Genomic DNA, 27,027 nt, shown 5'->3' on the forward strand with positions numbered 1-27,027 from the left:
GCCAAAAAGTGTTTCTGGGAGTGAATTACAGTGTAAAGCATGCCATTTCCTGTTGCCAGCAGGTGGCGCTATGACTAACTGAATATTGGCATATAGATGTGTTCAGGGCAGGACTCTTATCACACACGTTTGAGGCAGATCAGACATTGTTACAGAGTTACAGCAGCTTCCTCTTTCATGGCGAAACATCAGACTTCGTCAGTCGCCACAGACACGCCCTCCAACGAAAAATCTAGATCTTTGTAATTTAACATTGCGAAGGCCTTAAGATTAGATTGACAACATATGGTGTTTATCTGGTTTAATTTCTATGAGGAGTTAATCATAGTGTAAAACATGTAATTTCCTGTTACCCACAGGTGGCGCTATGACTGTAACTGAATATTGCCATGTAGATGTCTTCAGGCCAGGACTCTAATAAAACATGTGAAGTTTCGGACAGATCGGACATTGTATGCCCGAGTTACAACAACTTCCTGTTTCATGGCGAAACATCAAACTTTGTCAAGATGCCACGGACACACCCTTTAGCGAAATCTCTAGATCTTCTCAATTTAACATCACTAAGGCCTTAAGATTAGACTGACCAAATATGACCTTGATCTGATTAAAGTTCTAGGAGGATTTTTTTAAAGTACAATGTGTGGAAATGGCAAAAACTGCCAAAATTTTGCAAAGAAAATTCAAAATATCTCAATTGCTGTTGGGTTTACAGAGTTTGCAGTAGGGGGCTTTTTTGTAGGTACTGGGCTGTTACATGTGTCTACCGAATTTCATACTTGTACGTGAAATGTAGCACGAAGTGCGCTTGATTAAAATTTTGTAGGTGGCGCTATCGAGCCATTTTGCCACACCTAATTCTGAAACTCCTATCAGATGTAAATTTTCACCATTTCTGACGCGTGTGCAAAGTTTCATGAGTTTTCGAGCACGTTTAGGCCCTAAAAAATGTGATTCATGTTGGAGAAGAAGAATAACTAGCCGAACAATTACAATAGGGTCCTCACACCATCGGTGCTCGGGCCCTAATAAATGCAAAATATCTTTTTCCTCCTCTAAACAAAATCTACAGGAGGAATCAAACTGCAATTATTGCTGTAACCTTCATTACATTAACCGGCATTCAATTATTCAACTATTGGTACAGTTTTTAGAAAGGCTGCATTACCTTCAACAGCAACCAAACACAATAGGGGCTTTCGCACTGGAGGAACTTTTTCATATTTCCTAGAACTATTGGCGGAAGTACCTGGATTTTGGCTTGTTCGCACCGCAGGAACTAGGAACGATTTTAGTAGGAACTCCTTTTGGGGGAACTAAATAGATTACCTCAGGGATGACGTGTTTTTGTAGGCAAAACCCGGAAGCGAGTTAGCATTTTAGGACTTCTGGTTCCAACGCCGTAAAGTCTATGGGTTTTTTGAATGGGTTTTTGCTAAATCGCCTGAAATAAGGTCTGTGGTTAACAAAGCCTCTAAATATTTTCACGTTTTGATCTATGACATAAAACACACCAGTTATAACCCGCTTGTGATTTTTTTAAACCTTTACTGTGTCTTAAAAACGGCGGTTGCTAACAAGTTGCTAAAAGGGACAACTTCCTTTGGCGGGGACTTTAGACGTCATCATGACAAACAGGACATTTGGACAGCATTTCTCATGAAAAAGTGGATAAGTATTCATACACAGCGCAGATCATAATCAGCGAGCATGTTTTTAAATAACATTGTTTTTTTAAATAAAGTTTGAGGAAGATTGGTGGTGGTGACGTTGATCCACGACCATGGTGTGTGTAGTCCGTTTATAGCCTACTGTTAGCTTTTTATATCTGATGACTTTATTTAGGCTTCAAAATGTATAAATGTTGTGTTAACTTGTAAAGATTATCTTGATAGACAAAACGTGTAAGTGTCATAACCCTTTGTTAAACACAGAGCTTATTTTTTGCGATTTTCCAAAAGTCTATGGGAAAAATGCATAGGCTTTCGATCGAGGGAACCCGTGCACCGCTAACTTCCGGGTTGGCCAACAAAAACACGTCATCTTTGAGGTACTCTCTTAGCTCCTACTTCAGAGTAGGGTCTAAACCAGCACTATATGAACTATCAGTGACGTAAGTGTACGTTGATTGGTCAAACGCATGTCAAACACAGACACCCGGCATTTTTAAAAAGTCATGTAAACATTAACTTCTAGAACATGGAAAACAGCGATAACGGCATTACTTGTCTGCAGGGTTGTGTTCTCTTCTCCGCCTCGAGTATATGTAATACTGAAAGTTGTCATAGAAGATTTCGTCCACTTTTTGCTCTTTCAGTCGCGCAAATTATGAATTTACATTACATCTTCGTTATCACAAATCCCATGACACACAACAAACACAGCTCCATTCACGGCATCCTCCATCCACTGGTTTTTAGCGTTTGTAAATGCCGAGCTTATAGATGCTGCTGTCAGCCGCTTCAGAGTTCCTTTTCCTGTTGCAAACTTAACCAGGAACATGGCCCGGGGGAGAAATAAGGGCTGCGTCTGAAAACTGGAAAATGCTGCCTTCAGAGGACACATTTCAAGGTATGAGGGCATCAAGGCATGTCCGAATTCAATGTTAGCTTCACTTCCTGTTTCCTGAGATACCTTCCTCTGATCGATTTTTGAAGGCAGCATTGATGTATCCTTCCTTTGATATCCCAAAATCCTGTGCTTTACATTCTGTGACAGTTGAGCTAGAAAAATAAAGATGGCGTCCGAAAGTTGCGTTTGCTGGCCAGTTTGTGTGTAAATGTACATTTTTGACCAACATTTTCCAATTTTGATGTAATTTCTAACAAGAAATGACTACTGTAGTAATTAAATATTTGTTTAGTTCTCACCAAAGCTTGCACTGTGTTGCTGTAGATCATTAAACTGTTACGCTGCCTCAGGAGTCTGTCCGAAATCAGTTTTGTGAGGTGCCTTCATGCACAAACGCTGCTGTACAAGTCATTGCCTGATAGAGCAGTGAGGCAGCAAGTCAGCTGTCTAGGTTTTTGGATGCAGCCTATTTCTCTGGGAACTATCCCAGTGGCTAGTTCCTATAAGCTAACTGAGTTCCTAGAACTATTCAGTGCGAAAGCACTAATTAATGACTAAAAGCTAATGGTGTGTTCAAGTCATGTTGAAAAGATTGTATTTACGAGTTGAACGCACATGAATGCCACAAAGTCGTAAATACGAGTGGGAAGCTCAGGATTTTCTTTAAATCCCAATCTTTACAAGTTGGGTCAGTGAAAAACATGGCGGAATAACACAATATTTGAAGAGTTCGGTTTCAAATAGCGATAAACGCCATTTAAAAAAAAAAAAAAATGAGTTTCCACCAAAGTCAGTATTGTATCTGGACGGTATTGAAAAGTTATTTCTTAATTTTGCGCAAAACGCGATATCCGTCGTGTTATTCTGTCATGTTTTTTTCCTTTCTTTCCAAAACGTGACAAACGCCAGTGTCCTTTCTCTGCAGAATGCGATATATCCACTCAACCAATCACAGCGCACCATTCCACACACTGTAAACAGTAATGGCAGCACCCTGAATACACCCGGCATCCTAGTTTTCCTTATCTGCTTTGTACTTTGTGATCAACAAAAACAGAAAAAAATTTATAATTTTGACGGCATTGATGAACCTGTGGTGGTTTCTGCAGTGGGGAAGAAACGTAAGTCATCGAAATCTAATCATTTACATGAGGAGATTAAGAAGATGAGGCACTCGAGTCGGGAGGAGGAACAATGCCGGCTGTTGCTTGTTCCACAACAGCATCAAACTTCTGTCACGGTCCCCAAAACAGAATTATGAACAGTTTTTAAAAGCCGTTTTCAATACCAACGTACTCGGTAAATGTGTTTATTATAACCATGCGGTGGTGCCAGATACTCTTTAAAGGTGCCGTAGAACATCTTTTCAAAAGATGTAATATAAGTCTAGGGTGTCCCCTGAATGTGTCTGTGAAGTTTCAGCTCAAAATACCCCATAGATTTTTTTAAATTAATTTTTTAACTGCCTATTTTGGGGCATCATTAACTATGCACTGATTCAGCGCACGGCCCCTTTAAATCTCTCGCTTCCTACCCCCCCGAGCTCTCGACTATAAGTGCAGTTATACAGTGCATAAACAAAGTTCACACAGCTAATATAACCCTCAAATGGATCTTTACAAGATGTTCGTCATACATGCTGCATGCATGGATCGGATCATGTGAGTATAGTATTTATTTGTATGTTTACATTTGATTCTGAATGAGTTTGATGGTGCTCCGTGGCTAAAGCTAACATTACACACTGTTGGAGAGATTTATAAAGAATGAAGTTGTGTTTATGCATTATACAGACTGCAAGTGTTTAAAAATGAAAATAGCGACGGCTCTTGTCTCCGTGAATACAGTATGAAACAATGGTAACTTTAACCACGTTTAACAGTACATTAGCAACATGCTAACGAAACATTTAGAAAGACAATTTACAAATATCACTAAAAATATAATGTTATCATGGATCATGTCAGTTATTATTGCTCCTTCTGCCATTTTTCGCTATTGTTCTTGCTTGCTTACCTAGTCTGATGATTCAGCTGTGCACAGATCCAGACGTTAATACTGGCTGCCCTTGTCTAATGCCTTAAACATGAGCTGGCATATGCAAATATTGGGGGTGTACATATTAATGATCCCGACTGTTACATAACAGTCGGTGTTATGTTGAGATTCGCCTGTTTTTCGGAGGTCTTTTAAACAAATGAGATTTACATAAGAAGGAGGAAGCAATGGAGTTTGAAACTCAATGTATGTCATTTCCATGTACTGAACTCTTGTTATTCAACTATGCCAAGGTAAATTCAATTTTTGATTCTAGGGCACCTTTAATCCGTAATGACAAACAGAGACATAATTCATTTATAACATTAACAAGATGAGCTGTTGAATTCATTTTGGGAGCGATGACTGAATGTATTTTTAGTCAAATGCCTGTATATATGATCAGTATTGACAAAGTTCAGAGGCTGTCATATATGTGGATCAACTTACTTTGTTGTGTATTTTCAATATGAAAAATATGAAAAAAAGGTGTCATGGATTTATTGCATTTTGGGGAAAAAATAATACTCTTTTATAATAAAGCTTTGACAATCAAAATCTAGATTTGAATTTGTAATGTTTTTATAACCAAAAGATGCTATGTGAAAGTTTGAAACAGAAAATAGTGGTTTTCATCTTGCCAATTTTTTGGTAAAGAAAACACATTTTACTCAAACTAATCAAAATGGAGTTATTGCGTTTTGGAACCAAACTCTTCATATATAGGTATTTAGCAGTGACATTGTCAGGCTTTTTTTATTTACAACAAAATAAGCTAATTCCCTGCACAAAATGTAATAGCATTGTAATAAATGTAAATATAATATGTAATGATAAAGTTTACAGTGGCTTCATAAATTAAAAAAACACTAAGAAGCAAAACACACCTGATGCTCATTCATCGTTCTTCATTTTCTAGAAATGGTTTAAAAAAACGTGCTGTATTTTTGTGTAGTTTATTAAAGGTGCCATTGAATGTTTTTTTACAAGATGTAATATAAGTCTAAGGTGTCCTCTGAATGTGTCTGTGAAGTTTCAGCTCAAAATACCCCATAGATTTTTTTTTATTAATTTTTTTAACTGCCTATTTTGGGGCATAATTAGAAACGCACCGATTCAGGTTGCGGCCCCTTTAAATCGCGCACTCTCCGCCCCCGGAGCTCGCGCTTGCCTTAAACAGTGCATAAACAAAGTTTATACAGCTAATATAACCCTCAAAATGGATCTTTACAAAGTGTTCGTCATGCATACTGCATGCATGCGTCGGATTATGTGAGTATAGATGTTTACATTTGATTCTGAATGAGTTTGATGGTGCTCCGTGGCTAAAGCTAACATTACACACTGTTGGAGAGATTTATAAAAAATGAAGTTGTGTTTATGAATTATACAGACTGCAAGTTTTTAAAAATGAAAATAGCGACGGCTCTTGTCTCTGTGAATACAGTAAGAAACGATGGTAACTTTAACCACATTTAACAGTACATTAGCAACATGCTAACGAAACATTTAGAAAGACAGTTTACTAATATCACTAAAAATATCATGTTATCATGGATCATGTCAGTTATTATTGCTCCATCTGCCATTTTTCGCTATTGTCCTTGCTTGCTTACCTAGTCTGATGATTCAGCTGTGCACAGATCCAGACGTTAATACTGGCTGTCCTTGTGTAATGCCTTGAACATGAGCTGGCATATGCAAAAATTGGGGGCGTACATATTAATGATCCCGACTGTCACGTAACAGTCGGTGTTATGTTGAGATTTGCCTGTTCTTTGGAGATCTTTTAAACAAATGAGATTTATAGAAGGAGGAAACAATGGAGTTTGAGACTCACTGTATGTCATTTCCATGTACTGAACTCTTGTGATTCAACTATGCCAAGGCAAATTCAATTTTTGAATCTAGGGCACCTTTAAGAGAAGCTACACTGCCATCTTGCTCCGACGAAAGCGACTTGAACGCACCTGAAGTCGTAAACATGACTTCTCAACTCGTATATGAACTTCCCAGGAGGACTTGAACTCCCCATAATATCAGGTTCACACAGGGTAATAGGTTAATAGCCAATATCCAATGGGGCCTGGGTGATGTCAGCTGAAAAGGAAAGCAGTTTAACTATCCTAGCATGAATGCAAACATTTAAGAACCAAATATCATGGAAATCATTTGGTCCCACTATTTTTTATTTTTTTTTTTAAGTTTTCATAAGTTTTGATTCTTATCGCTACTTATGATCAGCATGAACTCACTCTCTAAGAATCAGATATCAACAAAAGGGTGGCTCACATTTGCTCATGCGGCCTGCTGTCTGACCACTAGCGCTTCCTTTGAACTGCACTCATACTGATAAAAACACTTCTTCCCCTTGAGCTCCGTCCACAATCACACTACTAATGAGAGCTTTGCAAAGCTGCCAATTCTGAACTTGGCCCTTTTACGGCCCTTGTTAACAGGCTTGGAAGGGAATTTCGCACATTACATCTGCGTGCTTTCTTCTCCCGCCACCAAGCCGAGGCGATCTGCGCTATAAGGAGACGGTAAATCTGAACTGCATTTGGCCCTGGCAGCGTGCATGTTGAATAAATGAGATGAAGGGAGGTCCCGACCACAGCATCCCTCTCCAACTGGAGCGATAATTCAAGGCAAATGTCTTTTCTGGCAATTTGCAGGCGTCATATGGACAACGCTCCATCAACACTTAGCACTGAAAGCCCGGGGTGAGAAAGCAGGCGAGCGGGGCGACTGCTGGCCGTTCATAAATACTCTCCAAATGCGGGAAGCCCCATTAGGCTGTCATGTCTGTTTTCACAAAAGCAGATGCTCTGTGGGAGATGTTTGTGCAGGGGTGGATTTTGACAGGTCTTCCGTCTCCATGCGGTAAATAAGACGAGGAACGTCAAAACAATAAGCTTTCCGTGGAGAATTGAGAATGGAGGGACTTTCACGTAGACAAACTGGAGTGACGGACATTGTTACGGATAGAAAAGACGACTGTGGCGTTTCATTTTTCTGAACATTTTTGGCATTTCATGTCTGAAGATCCACATTTCCCATAATAATGTTACGTTGCAGCCTTGTGCTAAAATGCTTTAATTTATGTATTTGATTTTAGTGACATTCTTGGTATTTAAAGCCACATTTCATTTAATAAAAGTTGTGTATTATTCTTCAAAATCAAGAAAGAAAACTATGCAGGATTTAAAATTAGGGATGCAACATTAGAGCCCGATACCAAGCTCATTTACTTGTACTCGTAAAAATACCCCCGATACCAAAGACCGATACCTCAAGTGACGTAACTGACAGAACTTTCCGTGCACAGAGACACCGGCGGCAGGAGCAGAAACAATGTCAGCCTCAGAGGTGTCGAAATACTTCAAAATTAATGATGACAACCCACACATTGCGAACTGCATGCTTTCAATCACAATTTGTCATGAATTAGTGAAGGCGGGATAGGCGGAATCGCGCTGAATGACAGAAATCAGAAGCGCTCTCTGGCACGCGCAATCCCAGTTCACTCAGACAACACGCGATCAGTTCTCCTTGCGCCTGAATGGTCAAATGCACACATAGTTGTCAAAATGTCCATCTTATGGAGTATCTCATGTAAATACAGTCAGTTATGGCTTTAGTGGATGTAAACATTTGGGTGAAAACAGGATATGTGTCAGTATCCATGGATTCGGTCTTAAAGGGACTGTAGCCTATATTTGTCATTAATGTTAATAAAACAACAAAAGATGTTAAATAAATGTATACATGGTAAATAAACCTACTGTATCTGAAAGGCAAGTTTATTTAATTTGTATCTCTATAGTATTTGTTGTATTGTTTGTAATTTGTTTGTAAATTTCTTTTTATATAACAACAATTATATATATTGGTAATTATGCCCTTTGAAGGTTATTGGACACTGTGAAATTTTTGTTCTTTAAGTTTGTGACAAGCACATAAATTTTGTTTTACTTTTTTCATTAGAGTAATAATAAAGAAGCTGTCCTACATTCATTAGTCTCACTGTGTTGTGCTTGAAAAAAAAAGAGAGATTATTAATTAATAAATGTATAGGTATCGGTAAGTACTAGAAAAAAAGTATCGGTACTCGTACTCGGCCCTTAAAAAATGGTATCAGTGCATCCCTATTTAAAATAGCCTAATAATAATTTTGTTATGTTGGAGCCAAAATTATTTTATATACATTTGATTATAGTGACATTTTTGCCATTCAATGTCTGAAGACCCACATTTCCTATTATAAATATTGTGTAATACCCTCCAAAAACAAGAACAAAAGTATGCAAGATTTAAAATAATAATAATAGTAATCATAGAATATTTGATTTTATTGACATTTTTGTTTAATTAAGATACTTAGTTCTGGTCCTGTGTTGTGTTGCCACTGTAAAATCTGCGTCCTGAAGCAAAAGCAGCTGAGAACGAGTGATTTGGAGTGTGTGAGAGTTATATTCGTGAGGGCTATGAGAATGAGTCCCAGCATCATAACCATGCGGTGAAAACCGCTAAGAGAATACTAAACTACACTGAAGCGGAGCGCAGAGAGGATTTGGAGAGTGCAGAGCATCAAGACCAACAGAGAGGATATCAAACCGCTGTGTGATTGACAGGATGAAGCTTCCTGGGTGACAGAATCCACAGCAGCCAGATCAGAGCCTGTCAGCCCATGTAGACCCCTTTAGAATACACTACGGTAAAAGTAGGATATTACCATATTAGTGTGCATATGTTTGTATGAGGGTAACCCAAGTTGCTGTAACCACCATAGAAAATGAGAGGGACAAGTGTGAAATAAACAGTTATGGAAATGGCGAAGATCCAGAAAAAAGTGACTACTTCATTCAGAGAATCTGTCAATCTCATCTGTCAATCATGACGTCACACCCCCATTTTTAGGATCAAATAACTAACTAAAACCAAAACTTATTTAAAGAACGAACACTTGAACTAACACCAGCATGATAAAAACTGCCTAAAATATGTATGTATATACATATGGTATGTATATGATCTTTATTCCATTTTTTATCTCTATGTCTGTAAAGCGCTTTGAGATGTTACCTTTAAAGGTGCTACATAAAATAAAGTTTATTATTATTATTATTATTATTAAAATGACAGAAACTGTCTTTGGAAAAAAAAAGTTTAAAGTGTAAATTGATTGTTTTCTTTGTCTCGCGTCCCATTACATAACATGGAGAGGGCGGGGTTTATGACCTATACTGCTTCCAGCCACCTGGGGGCGATCGAGACGCTTTGGCTTCACTTTTCAGGACTCGTGTGGCACGCTTGAGGTAAACGCTGCACAATAATATCACTCTTTACAACGTCGACACATAACAGTACTTAATGTGATTAGCCTCTTGCTTGACTATGTTATCAAACAGATAGTAATAGTAAACAGATAATAATGTGTTGCTAATGTTACACAAACCATGTGAGAGCTGTTCACCATGTGAGAGCCAGACAGCTGCCTTCTAACAAACAGTATCCTGACAAATGCTTTGAACAACTCAGAATGTCGGTGGAGAAAGGCATATTGTTCATCATAACATAATAATATACATCATACACCCGCTATATTGCTAAATCTACACAATTTTTCATATCAACAAAAAAATATACTGGGATAAGCATCTCTTGAGACTCCCCTACTAGGTAATGATATGGTAAAGCCTGACGGCCCATTGACATGATTGGTTACAAGGTAGTTTGTGACGTCAGAAACACCAGCGATTTCGAACCGCGGGTTTGAGACTGTCTTTTTTCACTGCAGTTTTAAGGAGAAAATCCTCAGCAATGGTGTTGACTTGTGAATTTGCACATGGTTTGCTTTAAGCATATTAAAAACACCACACTGACATATAAACAACATTAAAAACTTGATTTTCACCAGAGGGGGTATAAAGTGTGACCAAAAAATACATGTATAAACATCATAAAATATACCTTATAGGCAAAATTGCATACATTTGATTTGTTTAAAACAACTGAAAATACTATTTGGCCTTAAAATTAAAAATGCTATTGGAAAACTTTTGAGAATAAAAATACTACTGGAAAAGAATGAGAAGGAGAACTCTTCTCTGAAAACTTTTAAAACTTTTTTTTTTTTTTTTTTACTGGGTTTTACAAAGGGAAAATTGAGCAGGCTCTGGTGTACCTTTTGTGCATACACACACTTTTAGGATGAAATCTACAGAAAGTTTTATACATGAGGGTCCTGGTGGTTTGCTGTCCATCATTTCCTGTCCACTCCACAAACCAGCCAATAAAAAGTGTCAAAAAGGATAAAATAGTGTTGCTTGACATTAGCAGCACCACTAAAAATATAAAGCAGCTTTTTGTCTCTTGTAAATTCAGCTGTATATACGTGTTCTAGTGTGTTTTGTTGCGTGTAAGTGAGCATCACCTCTGAGCCAGTAGCTGTGATCGCGTCCCTGAGGGTGATATGAGGTTGATCTCCAGGTCTCCTCTGCGAGGGTGGACGATGAGGACACGCACCACCACGTGCTCCACGAACACCACGTGTTGATCGGGCTGTTCGCTGCAGCCTGTGGTCGAGATGCTGGCATTCAGTTTCTGATCCGCTCGAATGTACCTGCAAGAGGACCCAAGGGGGTCAGTGAATCTAAAACACAGATCTGCATTCGTCGACCCAACATTAGGCTCTCATGAGTGAAAATATGATAATTAAAAAAATTATGAAGATTAAAAAAAACTTTCAGGTTACATGACAATATAGTCAATAAACGGTTACTGATTTTAAAAAGATTCTAAAAAGCTTTTAGAACCCTGATATCAACTAAGGGCATTTTCAGACCTGTAGATCATTTGCTTTGTTCTTAAACAGGGACTTAAAGGCCCAGTAGGTGGTCTGGGAAACGCTACCGTTAGCCAGCTAGTATTGAAAGCATATGATCCCACCCTCTCCACAAATAGGCGTCCAAAGCCACGCCTCCTCCAAAACACATGAAGGCACACACACACAGCTGCTCTCGGAAAGCGTCACAAGGGATGGAGTTAAACTACCTCATGTCTTAAAGCACATAACATTACAATAATAATGACCACACTGTAAAAAAAATCCCGTTGTTTCTACGGAAAAATACCGGCAGCTGTGGTTACCAGAACAATACTGTAAAAATGACATGAAACCGTAAACATACTTACGGAGTTACATGTGAATTTTACATTTTAAATCTGTTAAATTTACGGTAAAATAACGTATTTCATTAACTGATATAATGTTAATTTATCAACCTAATTAAGTACTAATATCTGTTTTGTACCTTTATAATACACTGACAGTCACCAAACACAGTGGTGATAAGAGTCACATGATGAATCAAAATTCATCACAAGCAGCTTTTCCACAAGCTGAGGAGGACAATACTAATATATAGAAGGTGCACACAGTGTCATTCACACACACACTAAACACCATCATGGTAACATGCATGAAATTTAAAAAATGCAATAAACATTAATTTAACAACATTAGATGTAACATTAAACCCTAATGTACATAACTGATTAGAAAAAAATGAGAAAAACTAAGAAGAAACAGAGTTATTTCAACGAAAATATATCAAATGTGAAGTGTCACGCAGGGAATTGTGGGAATGTCAATATACGGTTTTTCACTGTAAATTTTACAATGAATTGTTATTTTTCACTTCCAAAAACTGTGAATTTAACGGTATTTTACCGTAAAATTACATTAAATGTACCATTAGATCTATTACAGTTATTCACCGTATATAGTACGGAAACTTTCTGTAAACCAATCAACAGTTTTTCACCGCAGCAATTTTACAGTCTTTTACTGTTAAAATCACGGTCATTTTTTACAGTGCATAAACAACTTAGAGAGCTTGTACTTGACTGCTGCAGATTCATTTCGGCGTTGATACTGTTGTCTTGGAAACGCATAATTCTGAGCCTGACTGAACAGCTCCGGTTAGAATGTCACGGGTTGCCATCTCTTAATTACGGTAGTTATAGTGTGAACGCAGCATAAGCTCGTTGTTTTGATTCGGTAGGAACTGTAAAAGGTTGCTGCTGTTTGTTTGCGGTGCTCTGTGACTGAGGTCTGTCTGTATAAACTCATCATAGCATGAAACAAGCTGATGATGTATGATGTCTGCGTTAACAGGGTGCACAACAGCGCAAGTGTATGTAAAAAACATATGTTGACAGGCAGGTAGGACATCATATTATTTCATTCAGACCAAATATAATAATTAAAGAGTTTGGTTCCAAAACGTGATAAACGGCATTTAAAAAATTGAGTTTCCACCAAAATCAGTACTGTATCTGGTCGGTATTGAAAAGTCAATTATTAATTTTGCGTAAAATGCGATTTCCGTCGTGTTATTCTGTCATTTTTTCTCCCTTTCTTTCCAAAACGTGACAAACGGCAGTCACCCTTCTCTGCAGAATGCGATATATCCGCTCAACCAATCACAGTGCACCATTCCATGCACTGTAAATAGTAATGGTGGCGCTCTGAATACACCTTTACCAACCTACACTTCACCCAAAAGGCCTGTAGGTGGCACAAAGACTTAAATTTAACCAACTATGATAACTTCGTTAGATGGTAAATCAATACAAAACATGGTTTTGGTGAGCGCTTTGTAATATGTATTCACATTAGAATTTAAAGCAACACAATTCGTTTGCAATAAGACAAACCAGATTCAAATTGCCCGGCAAATTCGTAAAGCAAAGAAAAATCATTTCTAGCTGATCAACATTATGAAAACTGGTAAAACTTCAAAAGATAAAACAGCGAAATTCCTAATATTACTTCCAATATTTCCAAATTATGTTCATTTTCATAGAGCGGGCCAATATCGTGACGATTATTTAAAATCAATCGAGAGAAGCAGATATCGTTATCGTGATAAAATACGATTAATCGTGCAGCCCTAATTTAATTTAATTTGACTTGACATTTATTCAACAGTGCTTTTGATCTGCCTGCATTGACACTATTCTTTAAAAGGTAAAATTATATACCAATTATCAATGTAAAGCTGCTTTGACACAATCTGCATTGTAAAAAGCGCTATATAAATGAAGGTGACTTGACTTGACTTGACCCGGCTTCTTCCAAGTTTTCCTTATCTGTTTTGTACTTTGTGATCAACAAAAACAGAAACATGAGTAATTTTGACGGCATTGATGAACCTGTGGTGGTTTCTGCGGTGGGGAAGAAACATAAGTCATCGAAATCTAATCATTTACATGAGGAGATTAAGAAGATGAGGCACTCGAGTCGGGAGGAGGAACAATGCCGGCTGTTGCTTGTTCCACGACAGCATCAAACTTCTGTCACGGTCCCCAAACTGAATCATGAACAGTTTTTAAAAGCCGTTTTCAATACCAATGTACTCAGCAAATGTGTTTTTTTTTAGTACCAGATACTCTAATGACAAACAGAGACATAATTCATTTATAACATTAACAAGATGCCCCGTTGAATTCATTTTGGGAGCAACGACTGAATGTATTTTTTAGTCAAATGCCTGTAAGATTAGTATTGACAAAGTTCAGAGGCTGTCATATATGTGAATTAACTTACTTTGTTGTTTATTTTCAATATGAAAAACAACTTTTATATTGATGGATTAATTGCATTTTGAAAAAAAAAAACAAAAAAAACACGTGTCATGGATTTATTACATTTTTGGGGAAAAATACGTTTTTATAATAAACCTTTGAAAATCAAAATCTAGATTTGAATTTTTAATGTTTTTATAACCAAAAGATGCTATGTGAAAGTTTGAAACAGAAAATAGTGGTTTTCATCTTACCGCTTTCTAGGTAAAGAAAACACATTTTTACTCAAATTAATCAAAATGGATTCATAGCGTTTTGGAACCAAACTCTTCAATTGGTTGAACATTTCATGGTCCTACACCTTCCACAGACGATACATTTATAAAAATACATTTGGACCGTTTAACATAGTGATCGCTATTAGGATATAACCAGTATAACAAAAAATTTTTCTGTAGAGAATTACCTATTGCACCTTTAATTTGTAACAATGTTGCATTTTGTTCTTGGTTCTGTTTGCTTTTACAGGGCAACATTTCAAAGTGTATCAAAGTGTGTTCATGCAAGTCACATGTGAGTAGAACTGTCCTCTCATTGGTCAGAGTTAACCTATTTACATTCCTCTGTGTCATCCATCAAGATGAATTGACAAGTTTGCTCCATGAGCTTATTGTGGCTTTATCTGTTAACTTATCTGTAACTGATAAATGCAGTTAGTGTGGGAATCAAGGCTTCATTTGGAGAGCTCTTTGGTTTTCAACCACAAAAAAACACTTACAGAATCAGACACTACTGCTTTTTATATAACACATTTACCATTATGAATTATGAGACCGCTTGGTTCGTTGGTCCGCTGGGTAACATTGCTTTCTCACCTCAAGTAAGCTGCTGAGTTCATTTTCAATCGACTGAGACCACCTTGTTCAGGCGATCTCAGAGCAATTGTTTTGGAGTGGATCTGACTGCGTTTGCTTTGTTCATACATTCAAACCAAAATGTATTCAGACACCTTGAACATTTCATTAATTAATACAGTTTATTCACTATAATGGTAATAAAATATGACACAATCTCAGAGTTAAACTCAGAGTTAAAAAATTAATCTTAATTATGTCAGATAACACTTAAGCAAAATATGGTCAGGTCAAAGTGTCGGAATAATTTTTCGTTCCAAATTTTTTATTAATTTTACTGGTAGTCCACTGTATGAAGAATTTTTGGGTATAATATGTCACAGCTTACTTTATTTTGCTATCCTCACTTACATAAATGAACTATAGTGTCCTGCACCCACTAGTAAAAATATATCAAAAATATTAAAAAATGTCTGAATAATTTTTTGTTTGACTGTATATGCCTAAACGAACCGAAATAAGGAATAAAATGTACCAGGCTCTGAAAAAAAACCCCGCTCCAAATAAGCAAGATGTATATATATATTTAGTTATTATTTTTCAGGTTTTATGACAGTCCATAGTCAATAAACTGGCAAATTGGTTGATTTTAAAAAGATTGTAAAAGCGTGAAATAAGAAAGTGGATGGTAATTTATTTTGTCAAAAAGATCAAATAATACCATAAACGTATAAACATATACTGCATTCCAAATTATTATGCAAGTGACATATCAGTACGATTTCAGTAGAATAAACATTCAGATTTTAGTTTTTCTAAGAAAATGTTTGTTTGTTTATTTATCCATCTTTTTAGATAACTCGTATCAATCTCAGACAAAATAATTTGCCAGATCTATGGAAACCCTACTTAGAGGTTGTTCCACATTATTAAGCAAGTCACAGTTCTCATGCAATATGGGGAGGAAGAAAGATCTTTCTGAAGATGAAAAGCATGAAATGGTGCAATGTTGTGCAAAAGGCATGAAAACAACTAATATTTTGTGAAAACTGAATGGAGATTATCAAATTATCATAAGATTTGTGAGTGATTTAGAGCACAGCACAACTCGGTCAGATAAAGGCTTATTAATGAAAGTTCCTGTCAAAAAAATGAATTGTATTAAAAGGGCAGCTATAAAAAAGCCAGTGTTGAGCAGCAAGCTCCTGGTGTCTCTGGAGTCTCAAGAAGCTCTCCATGCAGGCTGGCAGTTGTGCGTAAAGATGCATTTTAGACACCACTAACCAATCCTCACAAAGAGAAACATTTACAGTGGGTTTAGAAATACATGAAGACTCATTTTTAAATAGTTTTATTCACTGGCTAATGCTGTACTACAATAGATGGTCTAAATGGATGGATTTCTGGATGGCTGGTGAATGGCCACCACGTTCCAACAAGACTGCGATGTCAGCAAGGAGCTGGTGGGTGATGATTTGGGCTGGAATATTGGGAAGTGAGATGGAAGGTCCCTTTAGGGTCTCTGAGGGTATTAAAATGACATTTGCAAGATATGTTCATAACTGGCCATTTTCAGCTATGATATAAAAAGGAGGATAGTGCCTTCTGAAATACAATGCACTATGCACTATCCCATGCTGCAAAAAAACACCACAGCAATAAAACTGTTTGAAAATGTATTTCTACACCCACTGTAAACGTTTCTCTTTGTGAGGTTTGGTTAGTGATGCCTAAAATGCATCTTTACGCACAACTGCCAGCCTGCATGGAGAGCTTCTTGAGACTCCAGAGACACCAGGAGCTTCAAATACCTGTTTGCTGCTCAACACTGGCTTTTTTATAGCTGCCCTTTTAATACAATTGACAGGAACTTTCATTAATAAGCCTTTATCTGACCGAGTTCTGCTGTGCTCTAAATCACTCAGAAATCTTATGATAATTCGATAATCTCCATTCAGTTTCATAAAATATGAGTTGTTTTCATGCCTTTTGCACAACATTGGACCATTTCATGCTTTTCATCTTCAGAAAGATCTTTCTTCCTCCCCATATTGCATGAGAACTGTGACTTGCTTAATAATGTGGAACAACCTCTAAGTAGGGTTTCCATAGACCTGGCAAATTATTTTGTCTGAGATTCATACCAGTTATAATACCATAATAATTTGGAACGCGGTGTAGTCCTTACAACTTTTGCACCATATGAGCTCCACTGTAGCAACTTGATACTTTTATGGTACATTTTTGTTCTTTTATACAGTTTGGCAATGAAAATCTACATCCACTTTCAATGTATGAAATTACATTTGATCAGAGTAACATTTTGTTTCACAGAAGAAACAATATAATCTGAATGACATGAGGGAGAGTAAATGATAAGAGTAAGTGAACTATTACTTTCAATGTAGAAAATGCATTCTCTCCATCACTAGTGTATTTCTTGTTTGATGTAAATGACGGCTGCTTTGTGTAATCACTTGCCTAAAAGGAAAAACTCCCAGTTTTCCCGACTGTCCTCAATTATTCCTGGAGTAAAGAGACATTATGCAACGACAGAGACAAACTGCCTCTTAACACGATAAATGGCTGAACTTAAGATGGAGCAGTGTGTTCTGAGGACAAGTGGTCTTCTGGGAAAGTCCTGCCTCCTTTGAGTCACTGTCAAAAACCACATGACTTTATTTACATCTCTTGCTGTAGAATTTACACTCTTGAATATGATGAATGAAATCATGTCAGACACAGAATGATAATATTTTCGATATGAGCAGTCATAAACGCTACCACAATATCATAATTATCAATTTTAATTATTATAGACCAACTTTGCAAATTGGAGATGTCAATTGATGAGTTGTGGTGCTTGTGAATGTAGTGTACTAATTTAGTATTTGTGCATTTTGTGTACTATTCATGAAAACTAGAGAAACGAGACTACTGGTTTATGAAGTGACAGGTTTGCATGACTAAACTACATTTCCCATAATCCTTTGTGCAGCTAGATAATCACACACCTTATGTGGTTCGTTAAGATAAAAAGGCAATACAGAAATATCAAATTGCCTGACCTGTTCATTTTATTTCAACCTAAATAATTTAAATCACATAGTAAGCATCGGAGCGTCTGCATTACATATAACCTTCCCCTTAATAGTGTGAAAAAACAAGCACATTCATTGTCATATTCACAATACAATGCCGTATCGTGGCTCGTTAAGCTGCAGGATCATCTATCTGGGCAGTCCGGGAAGCTCGTTTTGTTTATGAAAGACTTTTTTCTTTGGGAGCAACACCGTTTCAATGGTTTTATAATAGCGACTGTGCCGTTTTATGGTTCTGCTGATAAACAACAACGCACAGATGGCAACAAAATTAGTCACTTGAGGTCTGAGCCATTATTTAGCACATGTTCAGAAGCAGTATTACCCAGAAATACTCTAGGTGGAGAGCGCTATAGCCTCGTGACTGACATTCAAAGGAAAATGTGCTTAAAATGGACGGTTGTGTCCCTTCAATTTACTGTAACATGACAGCTTGTGCTGAAATTTGAGGGGAACCTCAAACTTCCCCCTGAGATGAAACCTGAGGGGAAACAGCATCCATATGGAGACCAGGCATAAATGTTTAAATATATTAAATGTATTTCAATGTAAACAAATAAATGGCTAAACATATGTAAGCAAACTATCTAATCATCAAGCACAGCATCATTGTTTTATGGCATAGCCATTACATTTTTCACTTCATAGAGCCAAAGGAATGAGAGTTCCAGTCGAAACGTGGCCAAAGCACCAGCTAATTCCCTCTCAATAGCCATGTGAGCGTGAGATGCTATAAATAAAACCCAATCTATGATCAATATCAAAGGCCGCGGCAGTCATGCACACAGCCAACACTATACACAGACTCTCTGTGTTTTGAAGCGGTAAACGAATGAAAGATTTGATGGTTTAAAAGAGAGACGGGTCAACAAGGGACTGGGGTGGACATTGTGCTCCTGGATTTTCACTCTGCACCCTCTATCAGCAAATCAATTTAAATTCAAAAATCAATCTCATGATTCCCTTTGATGAAATTTGCTTATTCAATGCTATCAGGCACAAAATCAAAAAATGGCAAAGAGCAGCACAAGGAAACTGATTCACATTTTCAGAGCACTACCCACAATAAAACAACAGATATTGTGCATTTGATTAATAACCATATTTTAGGGGATAGATATGTGTCAGCTGATTACATAATCTAAGATAATGAAAAATATAAAATATAAAATTATTTATTATATTTTTGCCTTTACCCAAAGTTTATTTTAATATTGGAAATATGCATTTTATAATATATTTTGAACGTTTAAATGAATTATATTTTCAATTATAAAAATATATTTCATGAAGTCACACTGTACAGTGTTGTAACTGTTAACTAAACCTAAAACTATTAAAAATATAATTGAAAAAGCTGGAATAAAATGAAATATAAATATTAGATGAAAAATGTAAACTTAAAACAAAATGGAGAAATGTTGCCATGGGAACAAAAAATAAAATAAATTTAAGTATTAAAATTACTAAAACTGTAAAAAATATGAATGAATGCTAAATAGAAAGAAAAAATGACAAAAGTACATAAAGATTTTCTCTTTTTTTTTTTTTTTTTTCTCGAAGCAAGTCACATTTTAAAGGATTAGTTCACTTTCAAATGAAAATTAGCCCATGATTTACTCACCCTCAAGCCATCCTAGGTGTATATGACTTTCTTCTTTCAATCTGAAGGCGGTCTGGCAGAAGCTAGATATTTTACTTCATAACTTGTTAAATATGGGTATTTATTTTACAAAAACGCATCACTTCACTTCAGAAGGCCTTTATTAACCCCTCGGAGCCGTGTGGAGTATGTTTATGATGGACGGATGTGGATGGAGACACTTTCTTCAGCTCACACTCGTGACCCCTGTTCACTGCCATTATAAAGCTCGGATCCGTCAGAATATTTATTAATATATCTCAGATTGTGTTCATCAGAAAGAAGAAAGTCATATACACCTAGAATGGCTTGAGGGCGAGTAAATCTTATATTATATTTTACTTTTACACCCAAAATGAAATGGCCTTTTACGTCACAACTGCTGCAGTAGTGGCGAAGCTCTCTGAGGAACAGCTGCAAACAAAAACAACACAACACTTTACAACACAAGCACAATTTAAACAGTGTGGACGTACCATTTATTCTTCATTGCTTTATCAAGCCCATTGATCAAGCCCCAAAACAAAGAGTGAACAGCAAAAACAGCTATTTTTGTGAAGCCCGTTTAGCCGACAGTGAGAAATGTACAGGCTATAACATCATATTCTTCTATTGCGTTTACACTATAGTGACCAGATGTCCTGTCCTATTTACAAGCCACATCTCATCCTGATGAAGTTACATACAGTCATAATTAGTCTTAGTTTTAGTTTGACTGCTATTAACAAATATTTTAAAATGACATTGCTGTGATTTGTCCTGTTTCTATCCTAAAACACCAGCTGCAGTTTGATGTGAAGCCTTAAAGAGATTCATTTACCCACACTCATGTCACTGCAAACCTGGCTTACTTATTTCTGTGGAAAATAAAAAGAGTAATTCATAACAATGTTCAAGCTGCTCTTCTCAGTACAACAGCTGCATTTTTATAATCATCTACTAGCACAGTCAGAATAAAAAAGTCACATGTAACCATGTCAAAAATTGGCCAAATACGATTCAAATTTCATTCAGATTGTAAGGGGTGGTTTAAACCTTTTCTAATCCGATCGAGAGGACATGTAAACACTTGATCAGATTGAAACCCGAAACTGGAAAGTACTGCGTATGCGCATTATGGTGTAATGACGCATGACACGTGGAACGAGCTGTATTAATGACTGTCGTGTCAATCTAAAATTCTCCTTCCACTCCTCGTTTGTGAAGCGGAGCAGGACAACATCCCACCAGTACTTGTTTCAGACTCTCATCCACAGATGTTTTAGGCACAGGAATGGGCATTTTTATTGCTTCATAAATATAAGCAGCATGGCACATGTGCTCGTCATATCCTAATTAGGACCCGAAATAAATACAAATTAAAGGGTTAGTTCACTCAAAAATGAAAATTCTGTCATTAATTACTCACCCTCATGCCGTTCCACACCCGTAAGACCTTCGTTCATCTTCGGAACACAAATTAAGATATTTTTGATAAAAAAATAGCAAAAAAAAAAAAGACTTTATTCAACAATATTTAGTGATGGGTGATTTCAAAACACTGCTTCATGAAGCTTGTGAATCTGGCAGTTTGATACGCGCTCTGAACCACTGATTCGAAACCAAAGATTTGTAAATCTTCGAAGCTTCATGAAGCAGTGTTTTGAAATCGTCCATCACTAGATATTTTTGAATAAAGTCATTATTTTGTTTTTTTGGCGCACAAAAAGTATTCTCGTCACTTCATAACATTAAGGTTGAAGCACCGTAGTCACATGAACTGTTTTTTTAAATATGTCTTTAGTAGCTTTCTGGGCATTGAAAGTGTTAATTATCTTGCTGGCAATGAAGGCCTCACTGAGCCATCGGATTTTATCAAAAATATCTTAATTTGTGTTCTGAAGATGAACGAAGGTCTTGCGGGTGTGGAACGACATGAGGGTGAGTAATTAATGACATAACTTTCATTTTTGGGTGAACTAACCCTTTAAATCTGCTCTTTAACACAAAGAATCTATTCCTCACACAAAGTCAAGAACTCTTGATTTATATAGCGCTTTATACAATATTAATACAAGATTGTTTTAAAGTAGATTTACAGTGATAACATGAAAAATAATACATTTCGGCTGTTGTTCAGCTGAAGTCAGATCAGTGTTGATTCAGTTCCGATGTAAAGATCATCAATTATTAAATTAGTTAATTTCATCTATAAAGCAGTTCTGCAAAACATAAAAAATGTCTTTGTTCAGCTCAGTTCAGTTCTCATACAACAGCATCAGTGCATGAATTAAGGCTCAGAATGTAGTGCAGATTTAAGTGTAGTGGAGATTTAATGCTAAACATCTCTGGTGTTCCAAAGAAAAAAATAAGCCATTCAGGTTTGGAAAGACATTAAAGAGAGTAAATGATTACAGTTTCAATTTTAGGGTGAACTATTCTTTTAAAGTTATCAAGAGAGGGTGCACTGTAGTTCTGTGACCCGTCAACAGAACAGTATGTACTACATCTGCTGCTTCCTCTAAATATGGAGTGGTAAGAAAACATCTGCCATGCATGTGAATAATTATACAGTTGACAGTTTTAGTTTCAACAAATATATGCTTGTATTTTATTGTCTGGCATCTGACAGATTAATTTCAACTATCTTAAACTTTCTAAATGCACGCTCACTTTTAGAAATCTGTCTAAACATCTGTCTAAACAGAGGACATGATAAAGACACTGGTTAACCACTGCAAAGTGTAGAGAAATGCTGATCATTCAGCACTCAGCATGTTAGCGGTGTTTTCTTATTGTGTTGCTTTGCATTTTCACTTTCATTGTAAACTTTTTTTCAGGGTGTTTACACAACAACGATGTACTAAAAAGGGAAAGGTTTTTCCTTTGCATTTTTCACATACAGTCAACAACATTGTCAAAACAGTCCCCGTTCACATGGATCCACGAAAATGACTAAAAACGCTGTATTATTCATGCCAGGCCAGTAGTTGGCAATGTCACTTTGTAAAGAAACACTACACACCTATAGACTGAACATGTAATACACCGTCACCGTTTTCACAAAATCACACTTTTACACGGAGACTCTGAAACCTGTTTTTAAAAGTTAGTGTTTTCATGCTCCCTGAAAACGCTGTTGTTGTGTAAATGAACGGCCAAAACGCATAAAAGTTTTCCATTTGTAGTTGAAAACGGTGTTGTGTAAATGGCCCTTCAGAATCACAGTTTTAATCTAAAACAAATAAAATGCATGATTTTTATTATTATTAATCAGTCTAAAATGGAAATATATCCTGAAACACTAGATTGTTGCATTTCCACATTTTATGTTGCTTTTGTGCATTTAAAACACAAAGCAACATCGTCTTATTTTCCTGATACAGTATAACACATTTATATTTTATATTTTAGGAATAGTTGTTCAAAAAGTTTAATCTGGATCAGAATGATCTGGAAATCCCATGTTTTGCTATCCAGGATCAGGTAATCCATTTTACGTTTGTGCCGGTTTTTTCAAAGCAAAACTGGATTAGATCACCTTGATCCAGATACACACTTTTTTCAGATTACCAAATCTGGATTACTAGTGCTCTACGGAGCGCCTAAAGAGACATAGTGATAAAAAGAATATGAGATGAGGGGAAAAAATTATCTCAGAAAAGTTCTGTATAGCGTTCAACCGAGAAACTTTGCATTTAAACTTTTGACTGGTTCCTCTCTTATGATTGTACTCATGTATTTTACAAACAGTGATAAAAACACTTTGAATTAAACTATATTTTTGTTTGGTATTTACAGGGGCCAGTTGTTCAAAAAGTTTAATCCGGATCAGAATGATCTGGATTTGGAAATCCCATGTTTTGCTGTCCAGGATCAGGTAATCCATCTTACTTTTGTGCTGGTTTTTCAAAGAAAAAGTGGATTGGATCACCATGATCCAGATACACACTTTTCCAGATTACCAAATCTGGATTACCAGTGCTCTACGGAGCCCCTAAAGGGACATGATGATAGAGAGAATATGGGTTTTGAATTAAATATAATATTTTTGTTGGATATTTACAGCTGTTTGGGGCCAAAATCTTTTTTACTTTACAGTAGGTTACCAAAAGGCTAAATATGTAGGATAATGTCTACTTCTAATTTATTTAACAGTTAAACTAATCAAGAGCAAAATAAAAAAAAATGTGTATGTATATTACATGATATAAATGTTGTATTTTTTTTTACCAGTTTTAAAGTTTTACTACATTTTCCTCCTGGAATCCACCTTGAAATCCTACCCCCTGTTGGGATCAGGATAATCCTGTTTTTTTGGATCAAAGTTATCCAAATCCTACTGACAAGTTTTGAACACAAACTGAAGGTTTGATCCAGATTAAAACTAGGATTGGATTCTGTGATCTAATCTGATTTCAGAATCCCTTTTTCCTTTTGAACAACCCATTTTCAAGATTTGATCCAATCCAATGGCCGAAATCCGATCAGATTACTTTTGAACAACTGGCCCCATATGATTGGGGGTTATTTTAGGGCACCAAAATCTCTTTACTTTACAGTAGGCAAAATAATAAAAAAAAAAGTGTGTATATATTACATGATAAAAATATTGTATTTTTTTTTACCAGTTTTAAAGTTACATTTTTGTTACTGAAATCCACCCTTCTGGTGGAATCAGTATAATCTAGATTTTTTGGATCAAAGATATCCCAATCTTGCTAAAAAGTGAACACCACAAACTGATGATTTTATCCAGATCAAAACCAAGATTGGAATTTGTAATCTAATCTGATTTGAGAATGAACAACCCATTTTCAAGATTTGATCCAATCCGATAGCCGACATCCGATTAGATTACTTTTGAACAACTGGAACTTCAACTAAACGTTTTAACGGCACATTAACTTTTAAAAATTTGTGTTGGATTTCAATTGTCAAATTGTTGTGCATTAAAAAAAGACTAGTGTAAATCACACCAGGCCTGATTTGAATGTGCACTTCTCAACAGGACATCTCTGACCTGTCCTGGATTTTTATCGTGGTCATCTGGACATTCCTAGTCTAACCCAAATATTTGAACCTACCAAACTTCTTCCTACCATTCAAACAGAGACTATTTACAGTTAAAAAGTCATCCAGTCTGCTTTTACAGGTCTACTTCGTTCAACTGTATCCATCACAAATGCATTCTGGCAAATAGAGAAAGACAGATGTGTGACGAGGTGAATGAAATCAAAATTGACAGTTTTTTTTCAACAATATTGCAGTACTTATTACAAACGATGTATCTTTTTAAATTGATGTTACTCATTATCTTTAATCAAAATAACTTTCCCTCCCTCTTCCAGCGACATCTCTTCTCTCTTGGGTTTACTCGTGCAAGGGCGGGACAACCTGTCACTACTGTTCATTTTGTCAGCTATTTTTTTTACAACCATCCAACTATCCAATCAATTCCCCAGAGATAAAATCAAGCCATGCCCTACATCTGTTCTTGTTCTCCGATATACGTCACAATAGGGACGAAAAGAACGTCACAACTTGTTTCATGTCGACTTTAAATGAGTCATTTATTTATAATATAACAGTAACAGTTAGCTCTTAAGTCAAAATTATCAATATTTACTCACCCTCATGTCATTTCAAAGCAGTATGATGTCAAAGCACTCATGTTTAACCCTAAATAATGTTCAGTTCTGTGCAATTTAGATCAAAATTCAATGCTGTTCATAACTTCTTCAAGCATTATGATGAGTAAGTAACAGTAACACATCAATCTGAGGTTGGGGATCGTCAACTCAAGATTCAATCCAAACCTTTCTGCTATCAGCCAAACCTGCAGATAAAAACAGCTACCTGTCCAACCCGGGGTGATTCTTGACAAATGTCTTCATTCTTGACATATGTCTAAAAAGTTTATTGAGAGATGTGCTGACAGTTCATTAATTCAATAAGCTGGCTCAGACATGAGGTCAAGAGACAATCAATAGCTGCTGCTTCATTTTGACAATCGATTTCTTTCAAACACCCATGTGGACCCAGACACAGAGGAAGAGAAATCAAGCCATGTGATGTCCTTGACTGAGGACAGATGATGTAATTGACACAATGCATTAAAGACATGCATCAGAATGAGCATATATGCATTAGTGACATTCCTAGTTTAAATGTGCTGATTCTAGTACACAGCTAACAGAAGACAACATTAACGCACTGATTAACCACTGCAAAAGTTTAGTGAAATTCAGATCTACTCAGCAGTGTGTTCTGTTTATTAATAGCAGTGCTATTAATTTATTTTCATTTTCAGTGTAGATAGACGAGATGTTATATTACAATTTGAGTCTAACACAAATAAACTGCAATGATTTTTTATTATGCATCTGTTTAGAAAGGAGCGGTTATGACAAAACTAATATCAGATTACTTAAATCTTAAAAGACTAGATGATTACATTACAGCAGTCTACTCGTCTCGCTTTTCATCTTTACAAACCAGAGGCATCTTAAACTTTGCATTGCATCTCGTTTTCTATCAGATGTGCAAGAAATTCAACAACTTTTAAGTGTTTCGTTGTTTCCTGTAATTCCTGTACAAGTACATTTATGCAGCTTTTGCACATTTTCAAAGAAATGCTGTTTTTTTTTTTATTTCTATTCATCAAAAAATTCAGCTTTGCATTATAAATAATAATGATAAGTAATACTAAATCACATTAAAAAACATTAAAATAGAAAACTATTAATTTCAGTTGTAATAATTTGACAATATTACTGTTTTTACAATATTTATGATCATATAAATGCAGCCTTGGTGAGCATTCTTTAAAAAAAGCAGAACATTTTCAAAAACATCTTACCAGCCACACACACTGACAGACAGACTCTCTTTGAACACTTTCACCAACACTTAATCAGCTGATTAAGCAGTTTGTAGTGGTACTTTTGGGTCAAACTGCGTGCAAATTAATTACCATTCGGACATAAATGTGATCCACCCCCATCTTATTCAAATTGGATTTCACGAATAATTAAATTTGTACTAGTTGGTGATAAAGATGGCCTTCTCCTGTTATTATCTGTTATTAAAGGGAATACGCAATGCAGTAAGCCAGAAGAAAATGCAGGTCTTATATTATCACTAAAATGTACTAAAACAAAACAGTATAAAGCTTTAAGGTCACAATGTTTCATCATGCCCTTCAACATATCACCATGATAATCTGCCTTTCAATGCAGTGACAGCA

At 36.3% G+C, this 27,027-nt stretch overlaps 1 protein-coding gene across 3 annotated transcripts in view; it reads right to left on the reverse strand.

The window, feature by feature from the left end:
• The window catches only part of pcsk6 (proprotein convertase subtilisin/kexin type 6), a 121,136-nt gene that overhangs the window by 41,815 nt on the left and 52,294 nt on the right, over nt 1-27,027 (reverse strand). For all 3 annotated transcript variants that reach the window (XM_048183811.1, XM_048183810.1, XM_048183812.1), the window contains exon 12: nt 11,045-11,233. In XM_048183811.1, coding sequence (XP_048039768.1) covers nt 11,045-11,233 — 189 coding nt within the window. The remainder of the gene's footprint in view (nt 1-11,044; nt 11,234-27,027) is intronic.

This window comes from Megalobrama amblycephala, linkage group LG3, assembly GCF_018812025.1.
Source record: "Megalobrama amblycephala isolate DHTTF-2021 linkage group LG3, ASM1881202v1, whole genome shotgun sequence".
NCBI lineage: Eukaryota > Metazoa > Chordata > Actinopteri > Cypriniformes > Xenocyprididae > Megalobrama > Megalobrama amblycephala.